At 47.6% G+C, this 19101-nt stretch overlaps 7 protein-coding genes across 8 annotated transcripts; 4 read left to right on the forward strand and 3 right to left on the reverse strand.

The window, feature by feature from the left end:
• Positions 1-1334: 1334 nt before the first annotated feature.
• On the reverse strand, positions 1335-5104 carry LOC136186557 (IQ motif and SEC7 domain-containing protein 3-like). Its single transcript, XM_065973941.1, has 13 exons — positions 4889-5104; positions 3512-4828; positions 3243-3401; positions 3096-3177; positions 2995-3027; positions 2772-2934; positions 2575-2714; positions 2387-2512; positions 2225-2327; positions 2120-2163; positions 1957-2059; positions 1658-1893; positions 1335-1601 (listed from the first exon to the last, which is right to left on the reverse strand). The coding sequence occupies exons 1-13, from the start codon at positions 5080-5082 to the stop codon at positions 1452-1454; spliced, it is 2850 nt and encodes a 949-aa protein (XP_065830013.1). The 5' UTR covers positions 5083-5104; the 3' UTR covers positions 1335-1451.
• On the forward strand, positions 4190-9556 carry LOC136186555 (inositol hexakisphosphate and diphosphoinositol-pentakisphosphate kinase 2-like). The gene is made up of 20 exons (XM_065973939.1): positions 4190-5238; positions 5284-5748; positions 5810-5962; positions 6012-6122; positions 6184-6305; positions 6366-6464; positions 6520-6606; positions 6666-6741; positions 6793-6896; positions 6945-7299; positions 7363-7475; positions 7537-7603; positions 7665-7812; positions 7862-7926; positions 7976-8061; positions 8113-8185; positions 8246-8376; positions 8427-8541; positions 8603-9330; positions 9388-9556. Exons 1-20 carry the CDS (start codon positions 5173-5175, stop codon positions 9449-9451), a joined length of 3228 nt encoding a protein of 1075 aa, XP_065830011.1. The 5' UTR covers positions 4190-5172; the 3' UTR covers positions 9452-9556.
• Positions 9557-9617: 61 nt separating this feature from the next.
• On the forward strand, positions 9618-10988 carry LOC136186569 (zinc finger MYND domain-containing protein 12-like). 2 transcript variants are annotated; one of them, XM_065973956.1, is made up of 5 exons: positions 9618-9900; positions 9949-10027; positions 10075-10246; positions 10303-10472; positions 10524-10988. In XM_065973956.1, exons 1-5 carry the CDS (start codon positions 9875-9877, stop codon positions 10968-10970), a joined length of 894 nt encoding a protein of 297 aa, XP_065830028.1. In that variant the 5' UTR covers positions 9618-9874; the 3' UTR covers positions 10971-10988. The 2 variants fall into 2 exon arrangements, with proteins under 2 accessions (XP_065830028.1, XP_065830029.1); XM_065973957.1 differs by having other exon boundaries at positions 9952-10027.
• A 10-nt stretch (positions 10989-10998) lies between these two features.
• Positions 10999-13204, forward strand: LOC136186559 (inhibitor of growth protein 3-like). Its single transcript, XM_065973943.1, has 10 exons — positions 10999-11058; positions 11120-11191; positions 11255-11355; positions 11409-11474; positions 11531-11627; positions 11737-11838; positions 11894-12301; positions 12354-12561; positions 12616-12913; positions 12962-13204. The coding sequence occupies exons 1-10, from the start codon at positions 11031-11033 to the stop codon at positions 13073-13075; spliced, it is 1494 nt and encodes a 497-aa protein (XP_065830015.1). The 5' UTR covers positions 10999-11030; the 3' UTR covers positions 13076-13204.
• LOC136186560 (potential E3 ubiquitin-protein ligase ariadne-2-like) lies at positions 13116-15501 on the reverse strand. Its single transcript, XM_065973945.1, has 15 exons — positions 15241-15501; positions 15119-15186; positions 14830-15071; positions 14660-14775; positions 14495-14604; positions 14406-14440; positions 14271-14353; positions 14171-14221; positions 14094-14115; positions 14021-14044; positions 13847-13968; positions 13649-13792; positions 13531-13596; positions 13385-13468; positions 13116-13317 (listed from the first exon to the last, which is right to left on the reverse strand). Exons 1-15 carry the CDS (start codon positions 15478-15480, stop codon positions 13243-13245), a joined length of 1482 nt encoding a protein of 493 aa, XP_065830017.1. The 5' UTR covers positions 15481-15501; the 3' UTR covers positions 13116-13242.
• A 31-nt stretch (positions 15502-15532) lies between these two features.
• LOC136186561 (6-phosphofructo-2-kinase/fructose-2,6-bisphosphatase-like) lies at positions 15533-18396 on the forward strand. The gene is made up of 18 exons (XM_065973946.1): positions 15533-15706; positions 15888-16046; positions 16114-16210; positions 16261-16324; positions 16384-16515; positions 16571-16692; positions 16749-16810; positions 16859-16932; positions 16988-17059; positions 17107-17166; positions 17211-17303; positions 17368-17472; positions 17523-17564; positions 17618-17659; positions 17711-17756; positions 17808-17870; positions 17929-17993; positions 18157-18396. Exons 1-18 carry the CDS (start codon positions 15619-15621, stop codon positions 18214-18216), a joined length of 1446 nt encoding a protein of 481 aa, XP_065830018.1. The 5' UTR covers positions 15533-15618; the 3' UTR covers positions 18217-18396.
• LOC136186571 (transmembrane protein 243-like) lies at positions 18337-19078 on the reverse strand. Its single transcript, XM_065973959.1, has 4 exons — positions 18953-19078; positions 18840-18890; positions 18676-18786; positions 18337-18613 (listed from the first exon to the last, which is right to left on the reverse strand). The coding sequence occupies exons 1-4, from the start codon at positions 19052-19054 to the stop codon at positions 18491-18493; spliced, it is 387 nt and encodes a 128-aa protein (XP_065830031.1). The 5' UTR covers positions 19055-19078; the 3' UTR covers positions 18337-18490.
• Positions 19079-19101: the final 23 nt, after the last annotated feature.

The raw sequence follows: 19101 nt of genomic DNA on the forward strand, positions 1-19101 counted from the left end.
GTGGCAATTCGACTAAAGGTGCGTTTCTATAGTCTTAATAGGGCTTGCAGTAGTCCGAAACGAATGCAGAAATCGGCGCGGCGTGTTTCACGCTTCAGCAAGGTGACGGAGGGCTCCAGCGTGATCGTCTTTGGTTAAATCACTCGCTATTGTCCTCGAGGGTTTGCTTTTTTCTGTGGAATTGCTCCTCAGCAGCAAGTTTCGCGGTGGGGCTCCTTGTTCGGTTCCCACGTCTAAGCTGTAACCTAAGAGAGCCGTGCTTTCTGTCAAAGAGATTCGGCGGCGGCTGCATACAGCTCTAGGATCTGGATCTCGGCAAGAGGAAAAAAGAGAAAAAAACATAGACTTTCTATTTTGCAATGGGTAGTATGCACGTGGTTGTAAGTAGAATTCGCGCGGCTCATTTCGCGTGTAGTGTCCTGAGCACGACTCTTAAACTGCTCCATTCGGGGTCCCGGGCAAGACCCCGTGATCAAAAACGGCCCACGAATACACAGTAAGAAATCTACGTCAATTTTTATTTTAATAAACACGGAAGTAAACCGGAAGTAGAAAAACAAAAAATGAACGTCTCTTTCTAGTCCTCAGATGAGGGGACCCTTCACCCAGGCCCCCATTCGGGGAGACAGTAACCCATCTGTCCCGGGGGTGCCTTTATATACCAAGGCACAGGTGGACCGCTATTGTAACCCACCGCGTCTTGCCCAAGTGGGGTAGCAGTTTATCACTCATGCCACTGGAGTAGGGGATTGAATCCCCTGCATTTGCGCCGCGTTTAACCTCTCTGGCTCGAGTTGGGCCGGTTTTATTTAGTCACCTCGGGGCCCGGAGGTGAATGAGGACATCGGAAAGCTCTTCATCTGCCTCGTCGGTATGTCCATAAATTAATCTACATTCACAGAAAACGCCTTTACGAAACAGCCCCTTACCTTCTTTCACCATTCACTGAGTCCACGTACAGTAGTGGAGGCGGTGCCCTGATCCGGGCCTGAATCGCGATAGCCTTCGAAAAAGACGTCACCTGCAGGATCTGTACTCACGAATCGCTGTCTTCTGAAGCGCAAAAGGATTGCGCAGGGATTCTCTGCAAATAGGCACGATGTCAGTCGTGTAGAGGTCTTACCTAGAGGCCCCGTAATGCCCGATCACGCTAGAGACAACGACAAGCGTCTACTTGAGGATAATGCAGGATTTCCCTGCTTCTTTTCTGCGTGGCGGAGCTGCAGCTGCAGCAGCAGCACGGATTCCGCAGCCAAACTGCCAAAGTCTAAAGCACGTTAATTAAGGGACGCGTTACATTCCCTGCATTCTAGACAGATGATTATCATGATATATAACCGGTACTGTAGTTATATTTCATTCAAGTGACTCAAGAAATAGGCGGTGTAGGAAACGAAATAGGGGTTGCACAGCATAATATGCTTCTCTGCACAACAGAGATTGCAAGCATTCTATAGCTTCTTTGACTTTTTAAACTTCAAAAATGATCCCTTTAGAGTGGATCCATTTGACTGGACGGACGGAGAAGGCGAAGTAGCCTTTCCAGACCGAAACCCAGAATCAGCAGGCGACGGAGAACGAGAAGCTCCAAGACTATAGCCCTAGAAAAATCATCATAAACTATCAAATCAGATCTCCCTTAGACCTATCATTGTACCTCGTCTCTAAGCATATTGAGATCAGCTGGTATGCTAGTGCTCCGACCGTCAACGTCCAAATAGCTGCTGACTACTTTTCCCGTTCCTCCAAACACGCGTCGCTGAAACTGAGGACTGAGAGTGACGGATGTAGCCCTCGGTGCTCGAAGACTTCCACCAGATGAGTTCTTTCCGCTGGCGTCATCCATGGCATTCTTGAACTGCGAACTCTTCATTGTGGCTCGCTTTAGTTCAGCTTTGAAGAGAGGCAGGAGAAAAAAAAATGCCTTTAGTTTTCACCACATTATTTAATACAGACCTAATCTCTCGTTCTCCATGTCGTCGACTTCGCGTAGGAGTTCAAATAAATCCCGAAGAAGGCTTTCCTGTACTTTGGCTGAGCTTGCACAGAAGTGCTGTATCTAGAAAAAACCACAATAGAATCAAATCTTCTCCTCCAGAAACGAAGCCCGTACCCGTACCTGATCATTATAAGAAGTTTTTAACGTAACACCGTATTTATAATCTGAAGAAACACAAAAAAAACCGTAAGAGATAGAAAAAGAACGCGTCATCGATTCCATTACGCTCAGTCTGAAACGTCTTGAAAGAGAGACCACAAAGGGGAAGAGAGGACTTGTAATGATAGAGATGCTCGGCTCTCAATCGTTTGGGATTAAGTTTGACCAGCTGCCAAAAAGTAGCACATGTACAACCGCCTCAAATACAACAGCGAGAGAAAGACATACCAAGAGTAGATCATTGAATAGAAAAACAAATCGCGGATGATCATTCTTCGACTGGCGTCGATACGGATCAAGAACTTGATTGAGCTGCGTCATGTGAACGAGTTGACGAAAGGGGACGGTCAATCGCTGCATGGAAAGCAAGCGCCAGATGGTCACACTATTGTCGCACTTTTTATCTGCTTCCTTACGTCTGGTAGTCCCGAAATGGACTTCTCAACGCGCTCGACTTCTGTCGTGTGATCCGTCGCCGGGGCGAGGGAGACGTTCTCGATTTCGTCGTAAACGTTCTCGAGAAAAAATTTCGGCAAATTTTTTCCGTTGTCGATTCCTGAAGAACATCGGTATATGTGAAAAAGACAAAAAAAAATGAATTGCAATTTTTTACCTCTATTGTTGTGAACGAACTGTTCCTTTGTCATCTTCCGCTTAACGTTCGCATTGTGAAGATCGGTGTTGAGCATGATAACCGAATATGCCAATACAAAGATCGTGTCCTGGGAATCGGACACGGCACGTGGATTGCAGGCGGTATACTGCGCAGCAAACGCCTAGAACAAAAGGGAGATGTTAGAGACGCGCAATAAGTGTTGGAGGACGAAACTTTCTACCTCGATGATTCGTTCGATTTTTTGCGCTTCGCCCTATCGGAAACAAAACATTGAGATGGCGAACGTATACAAAAAGGATGTGCGTAGGGGAACGAACGTACAGGAAGTATAAAATGGGATTGAAACTTTCTCAGGGCCGCCACAAAGGTCATATCCTTGAGACTGATCGCTCGCGCGAATTCCCTACGTAAGGAGAACAAACGAATGAATGAAATTCCGGCCGGAATTTCGCGCGCGCGCGGTCTCACTGCAAAACGGCGATGTTGAAATCGCTCGGATCGCCGACGTATTCACCGATCTTCAGTTTGCTCAGCCCCTTCCGTCGCAGGAGAAACTCGGCGACGGCGACGGGAGAATCTTCGACGAGCGAGCGCGAGACAAGAAAGAACACACCCTTGTTTGGCTTCCTAGACACGAGCGAAGCACGCGCGATACACGTAAGGTACACAAAAAAATGCCGCCCAGAGCCGCTTCCCCCCACGACGAGAGAGCCCCCCGCATCGGATCTCCTTCCTACCTGTTGAAATGATTGACCCCGAGCTGCCAGATCCGCTGCGCCTCCGTTCGGCTTTCGCGCGAAGCGCACGACACGTTGGGAAGCGAGGGCAACACGTCGCTCACGTCCGATAGAGTCGTCGCGCTCGAGAGCAACGAAGCCGACGATATCTTTCGTCTCACCGATTCGTGATTGCCGCCGATTTCGTCGTCGTCTTCGTCGTCGTCGTCTTCGTCGTTGTAGGCAACGCTCGATATTTCCGAAACGTCGTCGAAGTCTTCAGCGGAGGCGTGCGGCTTAGGATTTCTCATCATCAAAGACGACGACGAGTCGGCGGCTGATAGATCGATCGGTGCCATTGTCGCCGTAGCCGCAGATTCAATGATAACCGTCGGCGCAGTCGTTCGTTCAATGGCGGCGGCACGCGTGTCACCGATCCCCCCGTCAGTCGTCGTTTCGCCTACTTCTTTCTCTTCTTCTACACCTTCGCGGATTGATTGAGTGACGGTCGTGGCGGCAGCGACGGCGACGGCGCTCGTCGGCGACTGCGATAAGGAACGGCTGGGCAGCAAATGACGATGCCGATTGGCCTTGCGCGCTTCTTCGAGCAGACTTGGATACCCGGTCACGTCCGGTTTAGCGAAATTCGGAAGTGTGCGCGTACGCTTACGCTCACGCGCCGGTATGGCCCGTATAAATGTGAGACGTCGACGCATGACGAAACTTCGATAGCAGGTCTGTATCACGCGCGCCGCCGCCTGCACCCGTTCGAGATCGCCGTTGCCGTACTTACGACTTAATTCGTTGAGAATTTTCTCGCGAAGTCGTATGTCCATATCGGGCGAAAGCGCGTATGAGCCCTGCCACGTTTTGCTCGTTCGATCGACGGGCGGCAGACGACCGCGACGCGTCGTCAGACGACGTCGTCGTCCTTCTCGCATAAATAATGGCTGTTCGGGTCGTTCGGTGACCGTATTGCGTCGCGCTCCGAGTCCGCGTCGATTCTGCGTCGGTTGACTCGAGTCCGAGCGCCTGCGTTCCCTGTGACGTCCGCAATTGATTGCTTGTTCCTCTTCGATTGGTTCCATTAGAGTTGCTTCGGTCACTGCGCTCTTTTTCTCGTCGATCGACGTCACTTCGGCGGTCTTTATCGCATTCTTTTCCTTCTCGATAACTGTCGCCGTTTCGGCGGCGGCGGCGTTCGAATGTTGTGGAAAGAGAACAGTCTCCATTTCTATGCTCTTTCGTCGCTCCTCGATGTTCTCGACCTTCTCGCGAACGTTTACCTTTCGAAGACTCTTCGATTGCGGACTCGTTCGACGGTTTTCGACGTCTGTCCTGTAGGAGGGAAGAACGTAGACGCCCCCCCCTTCCTGGCGAGATGTCGCGACTCCTTACTCTGTTTTTCTTTCGAAAAGAGAACGATAGGATTCTGCTTCTGCTTCGAGACGTTCTATTTCGAGTCGCAGTCGCTCCACTTGTTCGCGCAAACCGCAGATGGTCGCTTCCTGTCGTTCTATCGTCGTGTCCTTCTCCCGGATGACTGCGCGAAGCTGGTCAAGAAGCTCCATCGCCCCGAAGGCACTAGACATGCCAAAATTTTCGACAGAACGCCTTTCCTAAATTTACGCCAACTGCGCGATACCTAGTGCGCGTGCGTAGCTAGGGGCGTAGATACACTGATGGATTTCGTCAATGGAGAAGAGAGAAAAAAAGTCGTCGTCGGTGTGTGCGCTCGATCGAAAAAGGTAGGCTACGCAAAGAACGTGTCTTCTACTGACTCGAATTCCCAGTGCGAATCACGACCAATGCAAGAGATTCTCACACGCCTCAAACGCCACCCAGCGATCGAAATCGTCGTCTTTTCGGACGACATCATTCTCAACGAACCGGTGACGTCGTGGCCCGACTGCAACAGTCTCATATCGTTCTATTCGACCGGTTTTCCACTGGACAAAGCAATCGAATACGTCGAACTGCGCAAACCGTTCGTCCTCAACGATCTTCCAACGCAATACAATCTCCAAGATCGACGTCGCGTCTACAACGTTCTACGCAAGAACGGAATCGAGACGCCGCGCTACGCCGTCTACAACGAAGGCGACGAGCCGGTCGACGAAAAAGCCGATTCGATTCGAGTCGACGGCGTCGAATTTCCCAAGCCCTTTGTCGAGAAGCCGACGAACGCCGAAGATCATAACATTCACATCTATTATCCGTGCGAGGCGGGTGGAGGGAGTCAAAGACTTTTTAGAAAGGCGAGACTGGAGTGCTATTTCTATGAAAGTGTGACGTAATTTTGGGGATGTACATGTATAGGTTGGTAACAAGTCGAGTGAATATAGCACAGAGGGACGAATTCGAAGAAGAGGATCCTTTATTTATGAGGACTTCAAAGCGACTGACGGAACTGATGTGAAAGTCTATACTGTGGGCCCCGACTATGCCCACGCCGAAGCGAGAAAGTCTCCAGTATGGCGAAAGAAGATGTAGACAGGTCTGGCTCTCTATTGCGTTTTAGGCTCTGGATGGCCGAGTCGAACGCGATAAACAGGGCAAGGAAATTCGCTATCCGGTCATACTGTCGGCTAAGGAAAAGCAAATGGCTCGAATCATAACACTGGCCTTTGGGGTAGAAACGTTTGTAAAAAAAAACGTAGACGCTATGAATGATGTCTTTTGTTTATGGCTAGCAAACTGTCTGTGGATTCGACTTGCTGCGTGCCAACGGAAAATCGTACGTTTGCGACGTGAACGGTTTTAGCTTCGTGAAAACGTCGCAGAAATATTACGACGATTGCAGTCACATTCTCCTGTAAGTTCTACTTGATTGTTTTCTTCTTACAAAAATGAAATTATTTCTCTTCTATTATAGCGGATTGATTTTATCCAAAGTGGCTCCTGAGTTATATTCGTCTAGTCCGCCGCTTAAGCAACCGATAAAATGGCAACTTCGTGACGAGTTGGAAGACAAGTGAGTTTGAACGCCACGTGGTATGAACGTAAGAATTAGGGCGTTTCGTGGACAGAATTCAGCTTCGCTGCGTCGTTGGAATAATGCGTCACGGTGATAGGACACCAAAACAGAAAATGAAAATGGAAGTTTTTCACGAAAAGTGAGTTCTAGTGCTCTCTCTGTCTCAAATAACTTGAAGCGGCTATCTTTCCGTACAAGATTCCACGAATTAGTCAAAAAATACGGAAAGGGAGAGCAGCAGCAGATCAAAGCGAAATCGCCAAGTCAGCTCAAGGTTTTAGTTTTGGATGAGGCATCTATTAAAAGCCAATTAACGGATTGACAGGAAGTTTTGACTATTGCACGTTACCTTCTCAGTCAAGTAGAGGAAGGTAAGTACGTGAGAGAAGAGATCTATAAGCTTGAACGTCTGAAATCGGTTTTGGAAATGTGAGTATAAGATCCTTGTCAGGGGTGATTTTTTTAAATTTCTGTTAGGTATGGCTCTTTCTCGGGCATCAACCGTAAAGTCCAGTTTCGTTACTGTCGTCCAAAGGGATCAAGCTACACGAAACATCGAAAGAGCAGCGGAGAGCCGAGCAGCGGAAACGTTTTTGGACCCAAAAAGGACGACCGGGTGCTTCTTCTCATATTGAAGTGGGGCGGCGAGCTAACGGCGACGGGTTGCGCTCAAGCCGAGAGTCTGGGAAGAGAATTTCGGCTACTTTATCCCGACGAAGAAGGCGGATCGGGCTTGGGCTTCCTTCGGCTCCACAGCACCTATCGGCACGACTTGAAAATTTACGCGTCTGACGAGGGAAGAGTTCAAATGACGGCGGCTGCGTTTGCAAAGGTACGGCGTGTGATCCTCCGCAATTGTTTTAATCACTGTCTGATGAAGGGTTTTGTTTCTTAGGGCCTATTGGCTTTGGAGGGTGGATTGACGCCAGTTCTCGTGTCTCTCGTTAATACCGACAAGACGAATAGTATGCTGGATAATTCCAATAATGGGAGCCTCATGATGGATCGGTTAGAAAAGATTTAGCAGTCGTTGCGAAACGTGTTTTGCTTATTTGTTGCATCGGAACAGCGTCAAGCTAAAGTTGCACAGTCTAATGCAAACGAAGAAGGACCTTGAAGAAGAGGACAGGATTCGCGTAAGAAGCACATGGAGGATTTACGCGCATACACCACGCGCTGACTGGGCCGTACCACTAGGTGGCTCCCACTAAGACAGCATCGCTATTGTCTTCTCTGGAGGCTGTTCGAAATCCTTTTGAAGCGTGTAAGACGGTTCACAAGCTCGTCTGTTCTATCAAAGACAAACTGGAAGCGAGGGTAGAAAGAGAAGGGCTGTCTTCGTATGGTAGGCTGCCAGAGAATGCGAAGCGTCGATTTCGTATTTTCGTTTTTAGAGTGCAAATTTTATCACGGAGAGAGTCTGATTCTGATGGCAGCTCGTTGGGATAAACTCGCCAGGGTAAACGTGACGATTTCAATTTTCCAGTCAATATATTCTCGTTTTTCAGGATCTTATAACGAAAAACGACACGTTTCAAATAAGCAAGATACCCGACATTTACGACTGCGTCAAATACGATTTGCTTCACAACAAGTACTACTATTAGTGATTGACTTTGTAGAGACAATTAATTAAATTCTTTAGACGTGCAGAAGTGCACGAATGGCGACAACTGCACGACATCGTCAGCAAATTGGCCGACGTTATCGTACCACAGGTAAGAAAGAAACAAACGAGGTTGTGTTTTCATTCACATACGATTGACGACGATTTTTAGGAGTACGGAATGACGGAGACCGAGAAGGTGGAAATCAGTCAAGTCATTTGCTCGGGTCTGTTGAGAAAAATGCGCGCCGATTTCAACCACAACGTAGCCCAATCGGAGAACGAGAACAGACTCGATCCGAGGTACGAAAAAAACAAACGTTGGCACACGCAGTCGTATTACTTTTTATCAGTTACTACGACGGCTTCGACTCTCCCTTTGGACACATTCGCACTCGACTCTATTTCACTAGCGAATCGCACGTCCACTCGATGCTCAACATACTTCGCCACGGCGGACTTTTTCCTGTAAGTCTTACGTCCACGGGGACCGAGACCGCATTTTGCACCGCGTTTCTCTCACCACAAGGATCGCGTGAATGCCGAATGGGAATACGCTCTCCTAAAATTGGGCGAAATTCCCGAGCTCAACTACATGACCCGCTTCGTTTTTCGTCTATACGAAGACACGACAAAGCCACTCGAATCCGACGCTCGCTATTTCGTCAAGATTCAATTCAGCCCCGGTGCGCGACGTTGGGAGCATATCGAAGTCATCGAACCATCCGAAATAAGCAGCGAAAACGAAACGGAGGTTAGCAACAAAACGCGCGATTACGAAGGAGCGTCGTCGCGACGTCGTCGAAAAGTCGGCAAAGCGTCGTTGCTCAAAACCGTCGATTCGGAATCTGACGACGGCAGTAGCCCTAACGAATTCGGTTTGTCGATAATAAAAGAAACGCCGACGGGCGTTGCTAGGGCACAGGTGCGACATCGCTGCCAAGTCTCTCCACGCCGAGCTCCGTCGCCGCCGCCGAGGCTCTCGTTGACGGACAAGAATCAACTTGTCGTCGAACGAAAGTTATCCTACGGTCGGATGATGGTGAGAGCTGATCGCGAATGCAATCAGGAATGCGATTGCGGCTCCGGAAGCGAGCAGTCGGACAAGTCGTCGACGTCGGGAAAGTCGACGTCGCCGCGATTGCGCGGCATGAATCCTCTCATTGATTTGCATTCCGGCGTTCCTTTGAGTCAGATGGACGGGCTATTGCGTCGCATCGCTCTGACGACCGAGCAAGAAGCTGCCCTAAAAAACGAGTACTGATTGAATTAATTAAACATTTTTATTCGACGCTTTACTTTGTTTGTGAATAGGAACGAAGATCAGACTGGTCCGTGTGAAGACGTGTTGTCTTCTTCTTCTTCTTCAAAATCGTGAATTTCGTCAAAGTGATCTTCAAAGTCTATTGGTCGAATTGAGTGGTAATTGTTGCAAAATTAAAACTGTCATATTTACTATTGAAGAAATTTTCGTGGACGGTGATTTCGCTTGGATCTAGCTCGGCTATTAGACTTCCTTCGAAAAGCGACGTTTGGTCGTCGCTCGACGCCAAAAGAGAAGCTTCGCTTGAGAGGCGTGTCTGAGTCGCTTCTTGATTGGATTTGTTTTCTCTGCTACACGTCGATTCTTTATCGTCGTCGTCTACGTGTTTCAAAGCGCGTTTGTCTTCGCCACTAACTGCAGAAGTAGAGCATCCCATGTAATGATGATGTTCGGCGCGTCACGCCCACTGTCACCAAATTATCCGGGAGAGGCCAGAGGATATCACGTGCTTGACCGTTCGTCGTCAAGGCGAAAACAATGAGGAAAGGAAGCTTATCCGATCGGTACGTTGGTTCTTACCGAAGCTAAACTATTTTATGAGCATATACTAGTAGTGATTCGCCTAAACTGCCGTTTATTGACGCGTCAGAAGAGAGAATCTTTCAGCGAAAGCAGGCTCTCGTCAAACAGGTTTAAATTCTATCTTTTTAAACCAAAATTTATTAATTTACGTATAGAAGCAAACAATTGAACAACTAGAAAGTGCCGCTAAGCGCCAGTTCGTCGAAGATCAGCACGACCTAGCGTACGCTACGGGCACCCAACTGCTGAAAGTCGCCATCGAAGCTTACGGAATGAGCAGCGTTCAACTCATTTCACCTTACGTTCTTATAGGAAGCGCAGCACTCGGTAAAAATTGTCCGCGCGCGCCGCCGCATAATTGAAACGATGTCCACGTGACCTAGGACTGGAAAAAATTCCTCAGGCCGAAAAGTATCTCAGTCAAGCGCAGTGGATTCTTTTACGACATCCCGGATGTGATGCAACATTCACGTCACTGGTGTGTCGGCACTTGGGTCTGCTGTACATGTCCCAAGGCAATTATGAGCGGGCTCGAAAAATGATAGCCGATGATGTGAGATTGCCATCCATAGCGCGCTCAATTCTACCCTTCTTTCTTCTACAGATATATCACTTGACAATGAAGTATGGCATTGATGACGTACGCGTTGCCATGGGATACTATCACCTTGGAAACAGTTTTATAAAAGAAGGTCGTCTCGTTGTGGCTGTTTCTCTTCACGATCGCGTTATTCAAATGTATCTCGACTATTTTCAAAGTGATGAGGTTGCCAAGGCAACGGAGTTTGCTCTGAATGAAAACGAAGAAATTGAATGCGACAAAATGCTTCAGCACATCCGGGACGCGTGGGAAGATGATCCCGATGACGTCAAATCCGAATCATTCATTAGACTCTATAAGTGTCTTGCTCTCTTGCACGATCGCCGTGGAAACAAGGCGCTCATGCTTGAATATGCCGATAAGGCGATGCAAGTCAATCAGTCGTTGCCGACGCCTAGCGCTCAGCTCGTTCAGGACCTGACGGCACTAATAAATGCATCTAGATCGTAAGCACTTTTTGTGTAGTGTCTAACGCGCGTTAAGGAATCTAGCTCGCAAAAAAAGTCGAGAATGCTTTACTTGGAAGACTATTTAGAGCGTGAGGTCGACGCGGACTTGATTATTGACGATGTTTCTATTGCGCTCGGTCATTCGTCTAGTCATCGAACAACTTCCTCAGGATTTGCGCGATCGTTTCACGGAAATGAGAGAAATGGATCTCAAAGTGCAAAGTATGACTATGCCAGGACTTGGCCTGGTTTTTTTTAGTTTAGAACGACGAAAACGATTTGTAGACGCCGCCGACGCCGTCGAATCGCGAGCGAAATCGTTTTTCGCTCTCGCGAAGAAAGGAAAGCCCGAATGGCGCGAGCAGCAGTTTCGTCTTCTAAAAGACGTGCGTTCGCCGTCTCACTCCGTCGATTTAGTCTTCTATTTCCCTCGAAATAGGAATATCGGAGAATTTTGGACGATGCCGACGAGAAAACGAACATGGCCAATCAAATGCGCGAATTGGTAAAAAGAAAAATCTCGGCTATTTGAGACGTCTATGTACAACATTGGGGGAGTAGGTGGAAAAATATTTGAAAAAACTGGAGCAGGAATTATCGAAATTTAAATTTGAATTAGAAGCGGATAGCGCGGGCATAACGGAAATTTTGGAACAGCGTGAGAATTTCATCTTTATAGTATATAAAGTTAGGAGCATATGTACATATATAATACTTTTTATGCTCTTGACTTTTTGACCATATAGTTAGCATCTTTTTCTCTGTAGGATCACTGAGACTAGATCGTCCTCCGTCGCTGCCGTCGCTCGCAGGCGGCCACTCCGCCTCACATCATCACCACCATCATCACCACCACCACAACCAGCATAGTGAGTTTCATTTTAAATTCAACAGTGAACTTCACAGTAATTACTTTTTTTTCAGAACGAAAGCACGTGGACCGACACGTGTACTACAGCGACTACGCGTCGTCGTCGTCGCCGGCGGCGGCGGCGACGGCAACAAACGGCTCCTACTATAACGTGATGAACGGAATGGGCGGCGGATCTTATACGCCGCCGATGCCGCTTCCTCAGCACCACCATCACCACCATCACAATCCAAACAAATCGGCTCGATCATTGGCTCAGAGCGCTTCTGTAGCGGCACACCAAGACGTCGTCGCTGCCGCTACAGAATTTCATCGTCCAATGGCCTCGCAATCGCAGGCCGTTTCTGCGTCGCAACAGCCGGCCTATTCTCAACTGTTGAGCGGCAACTCATACAAAACCCCGTACAGAGGAGGAGGAGGAGGAGGAGGTGGTGGTGGAGGAGGAGGAGGAGGCGGAGGAGGTGCGTAAATGGTCAATATATTTTACTCGCGGCATACTTTCAATTCACGCAGTACCGTCATCTATGAACTATGGTCCTACTAGCGATAGTATTGGACTCGGCGCGGCGGACGGCGGTAGTAGCGCGACGGCGTCGTCTCACGCGTCGACTACCGCCGTTGGCACGCCGTCAAGTTTGTCGAATTTTGGGACAGTTACGGCGACGGCCATAGCGTCCGTTCCCGTTGGCTCAGCTGATATGTCTCGCTCAGGGAGAAGAAAGTGGGCTCAGTTCTCGGAAACGCAACTTTTCCAAACTCTCATATTGTCTTCTAGGACGGCAACGGCCAAAGCTCAAGCGTTGGGCGGCTATTTTTCCGGCGGTTCAAGCGCGCCGCCTACTCCGTCATACACGGAAACGGGTTTGTCGACGGCGACCCTAGCCTCCAACGTAGCGCCCATGAGCAGCGGCGTCGAATCTGACCCGACGGCAGCGTCTTCGCACGCCGGTCTCATTGATGAGACGGCGGCAACGACTACAAACTGGCTCGACACCGTAGATCCGAATGAGCCGCGATATTGCCTATGTAACCAGGTGTCTTATGGTGAAATGGTTGGCTGTGACAGCACCGAGGCAAGGATACGCCGCCATTTAGCTTACTAATGCTATCTTTTATTTCAGTGTCCCTATGGCGAGTGGTTTCATTATGGCTGCGTCGGCATAACGGAACCGCCGAAAGGCAAATGGTATTGTCCGCCGTGCAAAGCGAAGCGTCGGAGCCATCACGGACGATGAGAGGGGAGAAGAGAGAGAGAGAGAGAGAGAGAGAGCGGGGTAAGGGTCTCTAGTTCTTACTTGTACACTCAACGTGTATTATACCGCGATAAATGAAAAAAAAATTTATCATGTGTAGTACTGGTCTTTCATTAACGTGTATTATACCGCGATAAATGAAAAAAAATTTATCGTGTGTAGTACTGGTCTTTCAATAAGGTGAGCCTTCGTTTTCTCGTAATCACGATCTGGTTTTCAATGTCCTGTATTGGGCAAAGAGAATCGCCGATTAAAATGACGCCCCTCGCTTGAATTTTCCGTTTCCGTTACCCCTCTGTCCGTATTTTCCGCTCTTTCAATTTTCCACGATAGATTTTCAATTTCGCGTTCAAGTTGCGCTTGCTGGTATTCAAACTGGCGTCACAAAAACGAAGCCCTCTTTAGTCCTTTTAAACGCATCAGGCGAAATAAATTACCAAATCTTTTCCACTGTCAGTCCTGGCAAAAGCAACTGGATAGGTATACATAAGCGTTTCTCGACTCTAATTCAAATAAATAGAATGCAGCGAGCGAGACAGTTACAGGTTATCTGACTTTGTGCAGTAGTTGACAGGCGTCCTTCAGATACTGCCAATCAATCCAAGTTCCGTCGCCGCTGCGAACCTTCTCGTCTATCCTATTGCTGATTTTCGTCCACGTCTCGTTTTCTAGCTTTAAACTGCGGCTATGGTTATCCCACTGCAGTGCCGCCAATAAAAAAAATATTATTGGGAGCGGGAATTGTCTCTTTACTCTGTTGAAATAGAAAATGTATCTTTTGAGCGCCTCGCGAGCGCGACCTCGCACTGATTCTGTCGGCGGTTGGCCTTTGTATCGGCTGCACTCGTAGTACTCGCGATTGTGGGACCTCCAGTCTGACAAAGAGCTCACAAACAAGAAACGCAAGCCTGCTCTATATTTATTTACCTTCAAGGCACATCCAGCAAAAATCTAAAAAGAACAGTGATTAAATCGTAGGTGGGTAGGGAGGAGATATTACCATGGTGACAGTTCCAGCATTGCTATATAAAAATACTATTACCAATCCTTTTCACTTTTTATAGCAAGTGTTCTTACCATGTGATTACAGCCACCACTTTTTTCTATGCAGACGTTACACGATGGACACTAGAAGAATACGTACGTCTATTATGTGACGAGGAAATGTCGTCCTTACGTCTTTTGTATTAGCGTTAATGTAGTTTGCCGTTTCAGAATCGTCTTGGCATTTTTGGAGCCACTTTTTCAATGTTTCACAATCTAAGGAGAACTTTCCATTGGCTCTAGTCAACAGACACCGAAAACGTCTCGCCTGAAGGAGCGTGGTACAAATGCCCGCAGTGAAAGCTGTACCAATGCAGCCCAATATAGCTCTCACATATTAACGAACTTTGTACCTACCAGAAACTCGTTTTGCATTCTTTGCAGATGACGTTTCTCGGCTTTGAGACGGCTACTTTGATAATAACGCGACAGTCGACACCAGGGCACCAACGCAAAAGGGGGTGGCTCTAGTCAGAACACAAAGCATTGTGTGAAGAAATCAGTATGAATGTGTCAACCAACAGTGACGCATTTAGACAAAAAGTGCTTCCAATACTCCGCCTTCAAAGACGATTCCTCAACTAAATCCTCAATGGAATCAAGCGGAAATGAACACGAGGCATCCATACACCGAATATCTGCGCAGATAAAAAGTATCTTTGGGAGAGGGAAGATGTTCACAGCTAACGTGCCTATGTCTCCCTGACTGAGTTGAATCCTAATGTAGTTATCGCAACAGGAACGACAAAACGCGTGACCGCAGCCCAATTGGTGCATATCGGCGGAAGGCAAAGGCAGCAAACAGACGTCACAACAAGCAGAAGAAGAAGAAGAAGAAGACGGACTTTCCTGCACGCGACGTCCAACCGAAGGGCGCAACAACCCCTTTGGACCAAACTCAGACAACAAAGTCGACTGAGAATCGGACTTGAAACTACGACGAGCGCAAATGTTAAGTTAACTCAACGTCTTTTTATTTACCGAGCAACGGTTTTCTCTTCGTTCCACTGGCATCTTTCCAGGAGGATTCGAGCCATTTCCTTGCACACCTGCACGGTTATTCCACTGTACCTCTCCTTTCCTCTTTCACGTTTTCTTCCTACTTTCAAACGATCCAAAACCTTTTTGATGCTGTCATTGAGCATTTTCAGTGCTTCTTCTTCGGTCAAGCACTCGTACGCGTACGATTCCAGCTCGTCGTCGCTTTCGTCACCGTCTCGCGCTTCGAGCGAATGGCGAACGTCGTCGTCTTCGCCGGCATAGTAATCTAAGTCGTTTGCATCGTCTTCTTCGAAGCTGCTTTCGTTTTCAAACGACTCGGACGACGATGGAACTTCGTCCATTGAAAACGACGCTACTGGGGTACCCACGGGACTTTACCACGGCGCACGTTAGGCAATCACGTCCAAGGCGTCGACACGGCCCGTCTCTCCTGCGCACTCGCCATCATTGTGACGAACGGTCAACTGGACTAAGAGAAAATGACGAGTAAAGGAGAGATAGAAGAGAAATCGTCAGCAACGACGCTCGATGACGCCGATCCGGCCTTGGAATCCAACGTCGTTCGAGGTACAGTATCTTCTCCATAGTCTACCCAACGTCTTCATTTGCGTGCAATACGAGACCTTTTGCGCGCTCCCCGGTTCCACCATCCGGTACTGTAGCGAAAAATTCCATTCCGGCACACCCCAGCCACCCTGCTTCGTCCACGTGCTATCGCACGTGTCTAACCCTAATTTCTCGTCGCCAGCCGATTCTATTCCGCCGGACGACACCATATGCCAACGTCCTCTCATGCGCGTAAACAATCCGCTCGTTATTGTCATGGTTGGCCTTCCGGCGCGCGGAAAAACGTTCATGGGACTGAAATTGGCCCGATACCTACGCTGGATCGGCTACGCGACCAAGGGTAAAGACTGTTTACAATAGAAAATTATTAAAATTATTATAATTGAATTCTTCTTATGCCACCTAAGCATTCAATGTGGGTGAATATCGTCGTCGCAATGCTGGCATACAGAAACCGGCATCGTTTTTTGATCCGAATAACGAGACAGCGATGAGTCAACGAAGGTGGGCGTGAACGGCTCTGGATAGGGATTCCTCTATTTTTTTATGCATAGACAAGCGGCTCTTGACGCTTTGAGGGATATGAATGATTGGCTCAAAGGAGAAGGAGACATTGGAGTGTGTGAATTTTCACAAAAAAATTTCATTCGTTAGGCTTCTTTTTTTTCCCCTAAAAGGTGTTTGATGCTACGAATACGACAAGGGAACGTCGGGATGTCGTTTTCAATTTTTTGGCGTCGAGGGGAATTCGCGTTTTGTTTGTGGAGACTATATGCAATGACGAGAAAATCATCGAGTCTAACATTAGAGTAAGCGACAATAGCGCAATGTTGTTCAAAAACGCATCTCTCTATCTCTGAGCAGGAAGTGAAAGTGAACAGCCCAGATTACAAGGAACTCTCAATGGAGTACGCTCTTCAAGATTTCAAGCAGAGAATTGAATTTTACAAGGCAGCATATGAACCTCTTTGCAGTGACTTTGACAGGTGACTTCTTTTTTTTTAATAAATTGAACCTAAACAGATTTTTTAATTCCACATAGCCGAAGATCATATATTCAAGTATTCAATGTTGGCCAGAGATTCATCGTAAATAATATCAAGGGTGAGTCAATTTTTCCGACGTTAGAAATTCGATTAGGTCATTGCGTAGGGCATTGCCAGAGCCGCATTGTCTATTACCTGATGAACCTTCACGTTCGCCCCAGGAGGATCTTTCTGACGCGCGTGAGCAAGCTTTTTTTTAATGGGCTGGTTGAATTATTTTTATTATTTTTTGAAGCACGGTGAAAGCATGCTCAATGCTTCGGGCAAAATTGGCGGAAACTCGGACCTGTCTCCTAACGGAATAAAGGTATTGATTGCGTCTAATTGAATTGGTTTTTGTTGCATTTTTTGTAGTATGCTAACGCTTTGGGAGACTTCATTGCGTCGCGAAAAGATGAACTACCCGGACTTAAAGTGAGATTTTATAAAAGGGTGGCTGGTTTCAATTGTTGATAAAGGTGTGGACAAGCCAATTGAAGCGAACGATTCAGACGGCCGAGAATGCTGGACTTGAGTTTGAGAGATGGAAAGCACTGGACGAATTAGATGCTGTACAGTAGAAACCTGCTCCAATCAGGCTGAGCCCTACGCATGATATTTCTTTTTGTGACGCAGGGATTGTGCGATGCGCGAACATACGAGGAAATCCAGGAGAAGCATCCTGAAGAATTTGCGCGACGTGATCAGGATAAATACAACTACCGCTATCCAATGGGAGAGGTGAAAGTCGGCGCTTTTCTTCCTCGTTGGGGAATGAATCTTTGTTTTAGTCGTACAAGGATGTTGTGCAGAGGCTGGAGCCCGTCATCATGGTATGAGTCGATGATGTGAGCGTTTATATACCTCGTTTTTTCTTTGCCGATAGGAGTTGGAAAGGCAGAATAACGTTCTCGTTATATGCCATCAGGTAAGAGACAATCCACTTGCCTACACGCGTAGATAGCGTAGACGATACTAGGCTGTAATGCGCTGTCTTTTGGCCTACTTCCTTGACAAGCCATATCGTTAGTCGAATCCTTTTATCTTTCGTACGCGTAAGTGAGATGACAATTTAGACGAGTTGCCGTACTTGAAGTGCCCTTTGCACACGGTCATCCAGCTGACTCCTCAAGCCTACGGTTAGCGCATTTTGTTGTAACGAAGCTGGTCGCTGTTCACACTTCTTATGTCGTTCAGGATGCAAAGAAGAGCATTATTCGTTTGGAATCGACGCTGCGGACACGCACCGTCCCAAACCAGAGGTACTTCGCAGACCAAAAAGAAAATAGATACATATGGTATTTTTGTTGTATTATTTGTACGTTTTGCACGAGAAAAACGAAACAATCTTGCATGTTACCTACCACTTGTGCTACTCTTTTGCACTTTTTCTTTCTCATTTTGTAATCGGTCTACTTTGTGCAGATTGTAGATCTCGCTCGATCAACGTCCGAAGCGCTCAGTACTCTTCCTCAAGCAGATTGAGCCGGATATCCTTCTCACAATGGAAGAGACAATCATATTAGTGCACTATGGCCTTCGGCATGGCCCGATTTTAGACCGCGTTTTCGTTTTATTCAGCTTTTTACAAATTCTTTTTAGATGTCAATTGTCTAATCATTTTATTATAGAGAGCAGTTTAGTTGTAACCAAGTGTGAGCACTATCCAATATGGAACGCCCACGAATACGTACGCGCGCTAGTCAAACAAAAAAAAAAGCGACACGTTATTTCTGTCTTCTTTTCTCTGTAGCCGCGCTCAATTCAAGATTTCGTGAAAGTAGAGATTTCCGCTAACACAAAGAAGTACTGTCGTGAAGCAGTTGTAGAATATGTAAGCGCGAAATTTGGGATCGAGCGTTCCCTGACGATACCAGTACGCCTGTGGAAAGAAAATGAGGACTCGTGAGCGAATACAGTGGAAACATTTCGAGAGCTCCTCACGACGACTACGAGGGGAGCGACGACGAGCAGTAGGACGACGGCGAAGAAGACGTTTTGGCCGCGAATCTTATCGTTTGTCCAGTGTTGAATGAACGCGCTGGCGAAAGTGAACTGCACGCAAATGTCCAGGATGTCAACTTTTCTCGCTAACTGTACGTACTCACCACGACCATGCCCGTCGTTATGATTGCTACGACGATGTACGTTAGTTTCATCTAGAACGAAAAGGAGAGTTTCGCTTCCGGGGTGTTACGACGCTGCAGGAGTGCGTTCTTACTCGTTGGCTTTCTTCTCCGAATAGAGGCCGATTCATGTCGGTGCTCTGCTGGTTCATTAGCGGATCCTTCGACATCGTATCGTTGTACGAGTTCGAGTACATAAGCGTCTCAGTGGACTGCCGAATGTCACGTGATCGGCAATCACAAG

This window comes from Oscarella lobularis, chromosome 4, assembly GCF_947507565.1.
Source record: "Oscarella lobularis chromosome 4, ooOscLobu1.1, whole genome shotgun sequence".
NCBI lineage: Eukaryota > Metazoa > Porifera > Homoscleromorpha > Homosclerophorida > Oscarellidae > Oscarella > Oscarella lobularis.

Coding starts and splice junctions, on each gene's coding strand:
- LOC136186561 (XM_065973946.1), top strand. CDS start 15,619: ATGACGAGTAAAGGAGAGATAGAAGAGAAATCGTCAGCAACGACGCTC. Junction 16,516..16,570: donor TCATCGAGTCTAACATTAGA/GTAAGCGACAAT, acceptor ATCTCTGAGCAG/GAAGTGAAAGTGAACAGCCC. Junction 17,473..17,522: donor ACCGCTATCCAATGGGAGAG/GTGAAAGTCGGC, acceptor TCTTTGTTTTAG/TCGTACAAGGATGTTGTGCA.
- LOC136186559 (XM_065973943.1), top strand. CDS start 11,031: ATGCTTTACTTGGAAGACTATTTAGAGC. Junction 11,192..11,254: donor AATGGATCTCAAAGTGCAAA/GTATGACTATGC, acceptor AACGATTTGTAG/ACGCCGCCGACGCCGTCGAA. Junction 11,628..11,736: donor AACGGAAATTTTGGAACAGC/GTGAGAATTTCA, acceptor TTTTCTCTGTAG/GATCACTGAGACTAGATCGT.
- LOC136186555 (XM_065973939.1), top strand. CDS start 5,173: ATGGATTTCGTCAATGGAGAAGAGAGAAAAAAAGTCGTCGTCGGTGTG. Junction 6,306..6,365: donor GATTGCAGTCACATTCTCCT/GTAAGTTCTACT, acceptor CTTCTATTATAG/CGGATTGATTTTATCCAAAG. Junction 7,813..7,861: donor AGAAGGGCTGTCTTCGTATG/GTAGGCTGCCAG, acceptor TTTCGTTTTTAG/AGTGCAAATTTTATCACGGA.
- LOC136186557 (XM_065973941.1), bottom strand. CDS start 5,082: ATGTCTAGTGCCTTCGGGGCGATGGAGCTTCTTGACCAGCTTCGCGCA. Junction 2,513..2,574: donor CCATTTCGGGACTACCAGAC/GTAAGGAAGCAG, acceptor CTTTCCATGCAG/CGATTGACCGTCCCCTTTCG. Junction 2,328..2,386: donor TATTCAATGATCTACTCTTG/GTATGTCTTTCT, acceptor ACTTTTTGGCAG/CTGGTCAAACTTAATCCCAA.
- LOC136186569 (XM_065973956.1), top strand. CDS start 9,875: ATGAGGAAAGGAAGCTTATCCGATCG. Junction 10,028..10,074: donor AGCAGGCTCTCGTCAAACAG/GTTTAAATTCTA, acceptor ATTTACGTATAG/AAGCAAACAATTGAACAACT. Junction 10,473..10,523: donor GAAAAATGATAGCCGATGAT/GTGAGATTGCCA, acceptor TTTCTTCTACAG/ATATATCACTTGACAATGAA.
- LOC136186560 (XM_065973945.1), bottom strand. CDS start 15,480: ATGGACGAAGTTCCATCGTCGTCCGAGTCGTTTGAAAACGAAAGCAGC. Junction 14,045..14,093: donor ATGCTGGAACTGTCACCATG/GTAATATCTCCT, acceptor TGTTCTTTTTAG/ATTTTTGCTGGATGTGCCTT. Junction 13,318..13,384: donor CGGAAAATACGGACAGAGGG/GTAACGGAAACG, acceptor TGCCCAATACAG/GACATTGAAAACCAGATCGT.
- LOC136186571 (XM_065973959.1), bottom strand. CDS start 19,054: ATGTACTCGAACTCGTACAACGATACGATGTCGAAGGATCCGCTAATG. Junction 18,787..18,839: donor TAACGACGGGCATGGTCGTG/GTGAGTACGTAC, acceptor ATTTGCGTGCAG/TTCACTTTCGCCAGCGCGTT. Junction 18,614..18,675: donor TCGCTCCCCTCGTAGTCGTC/GTGAGGAGCTCT, acceptor TTCTTTCCACAG/GCGTACTGGTATCGTCAGGG.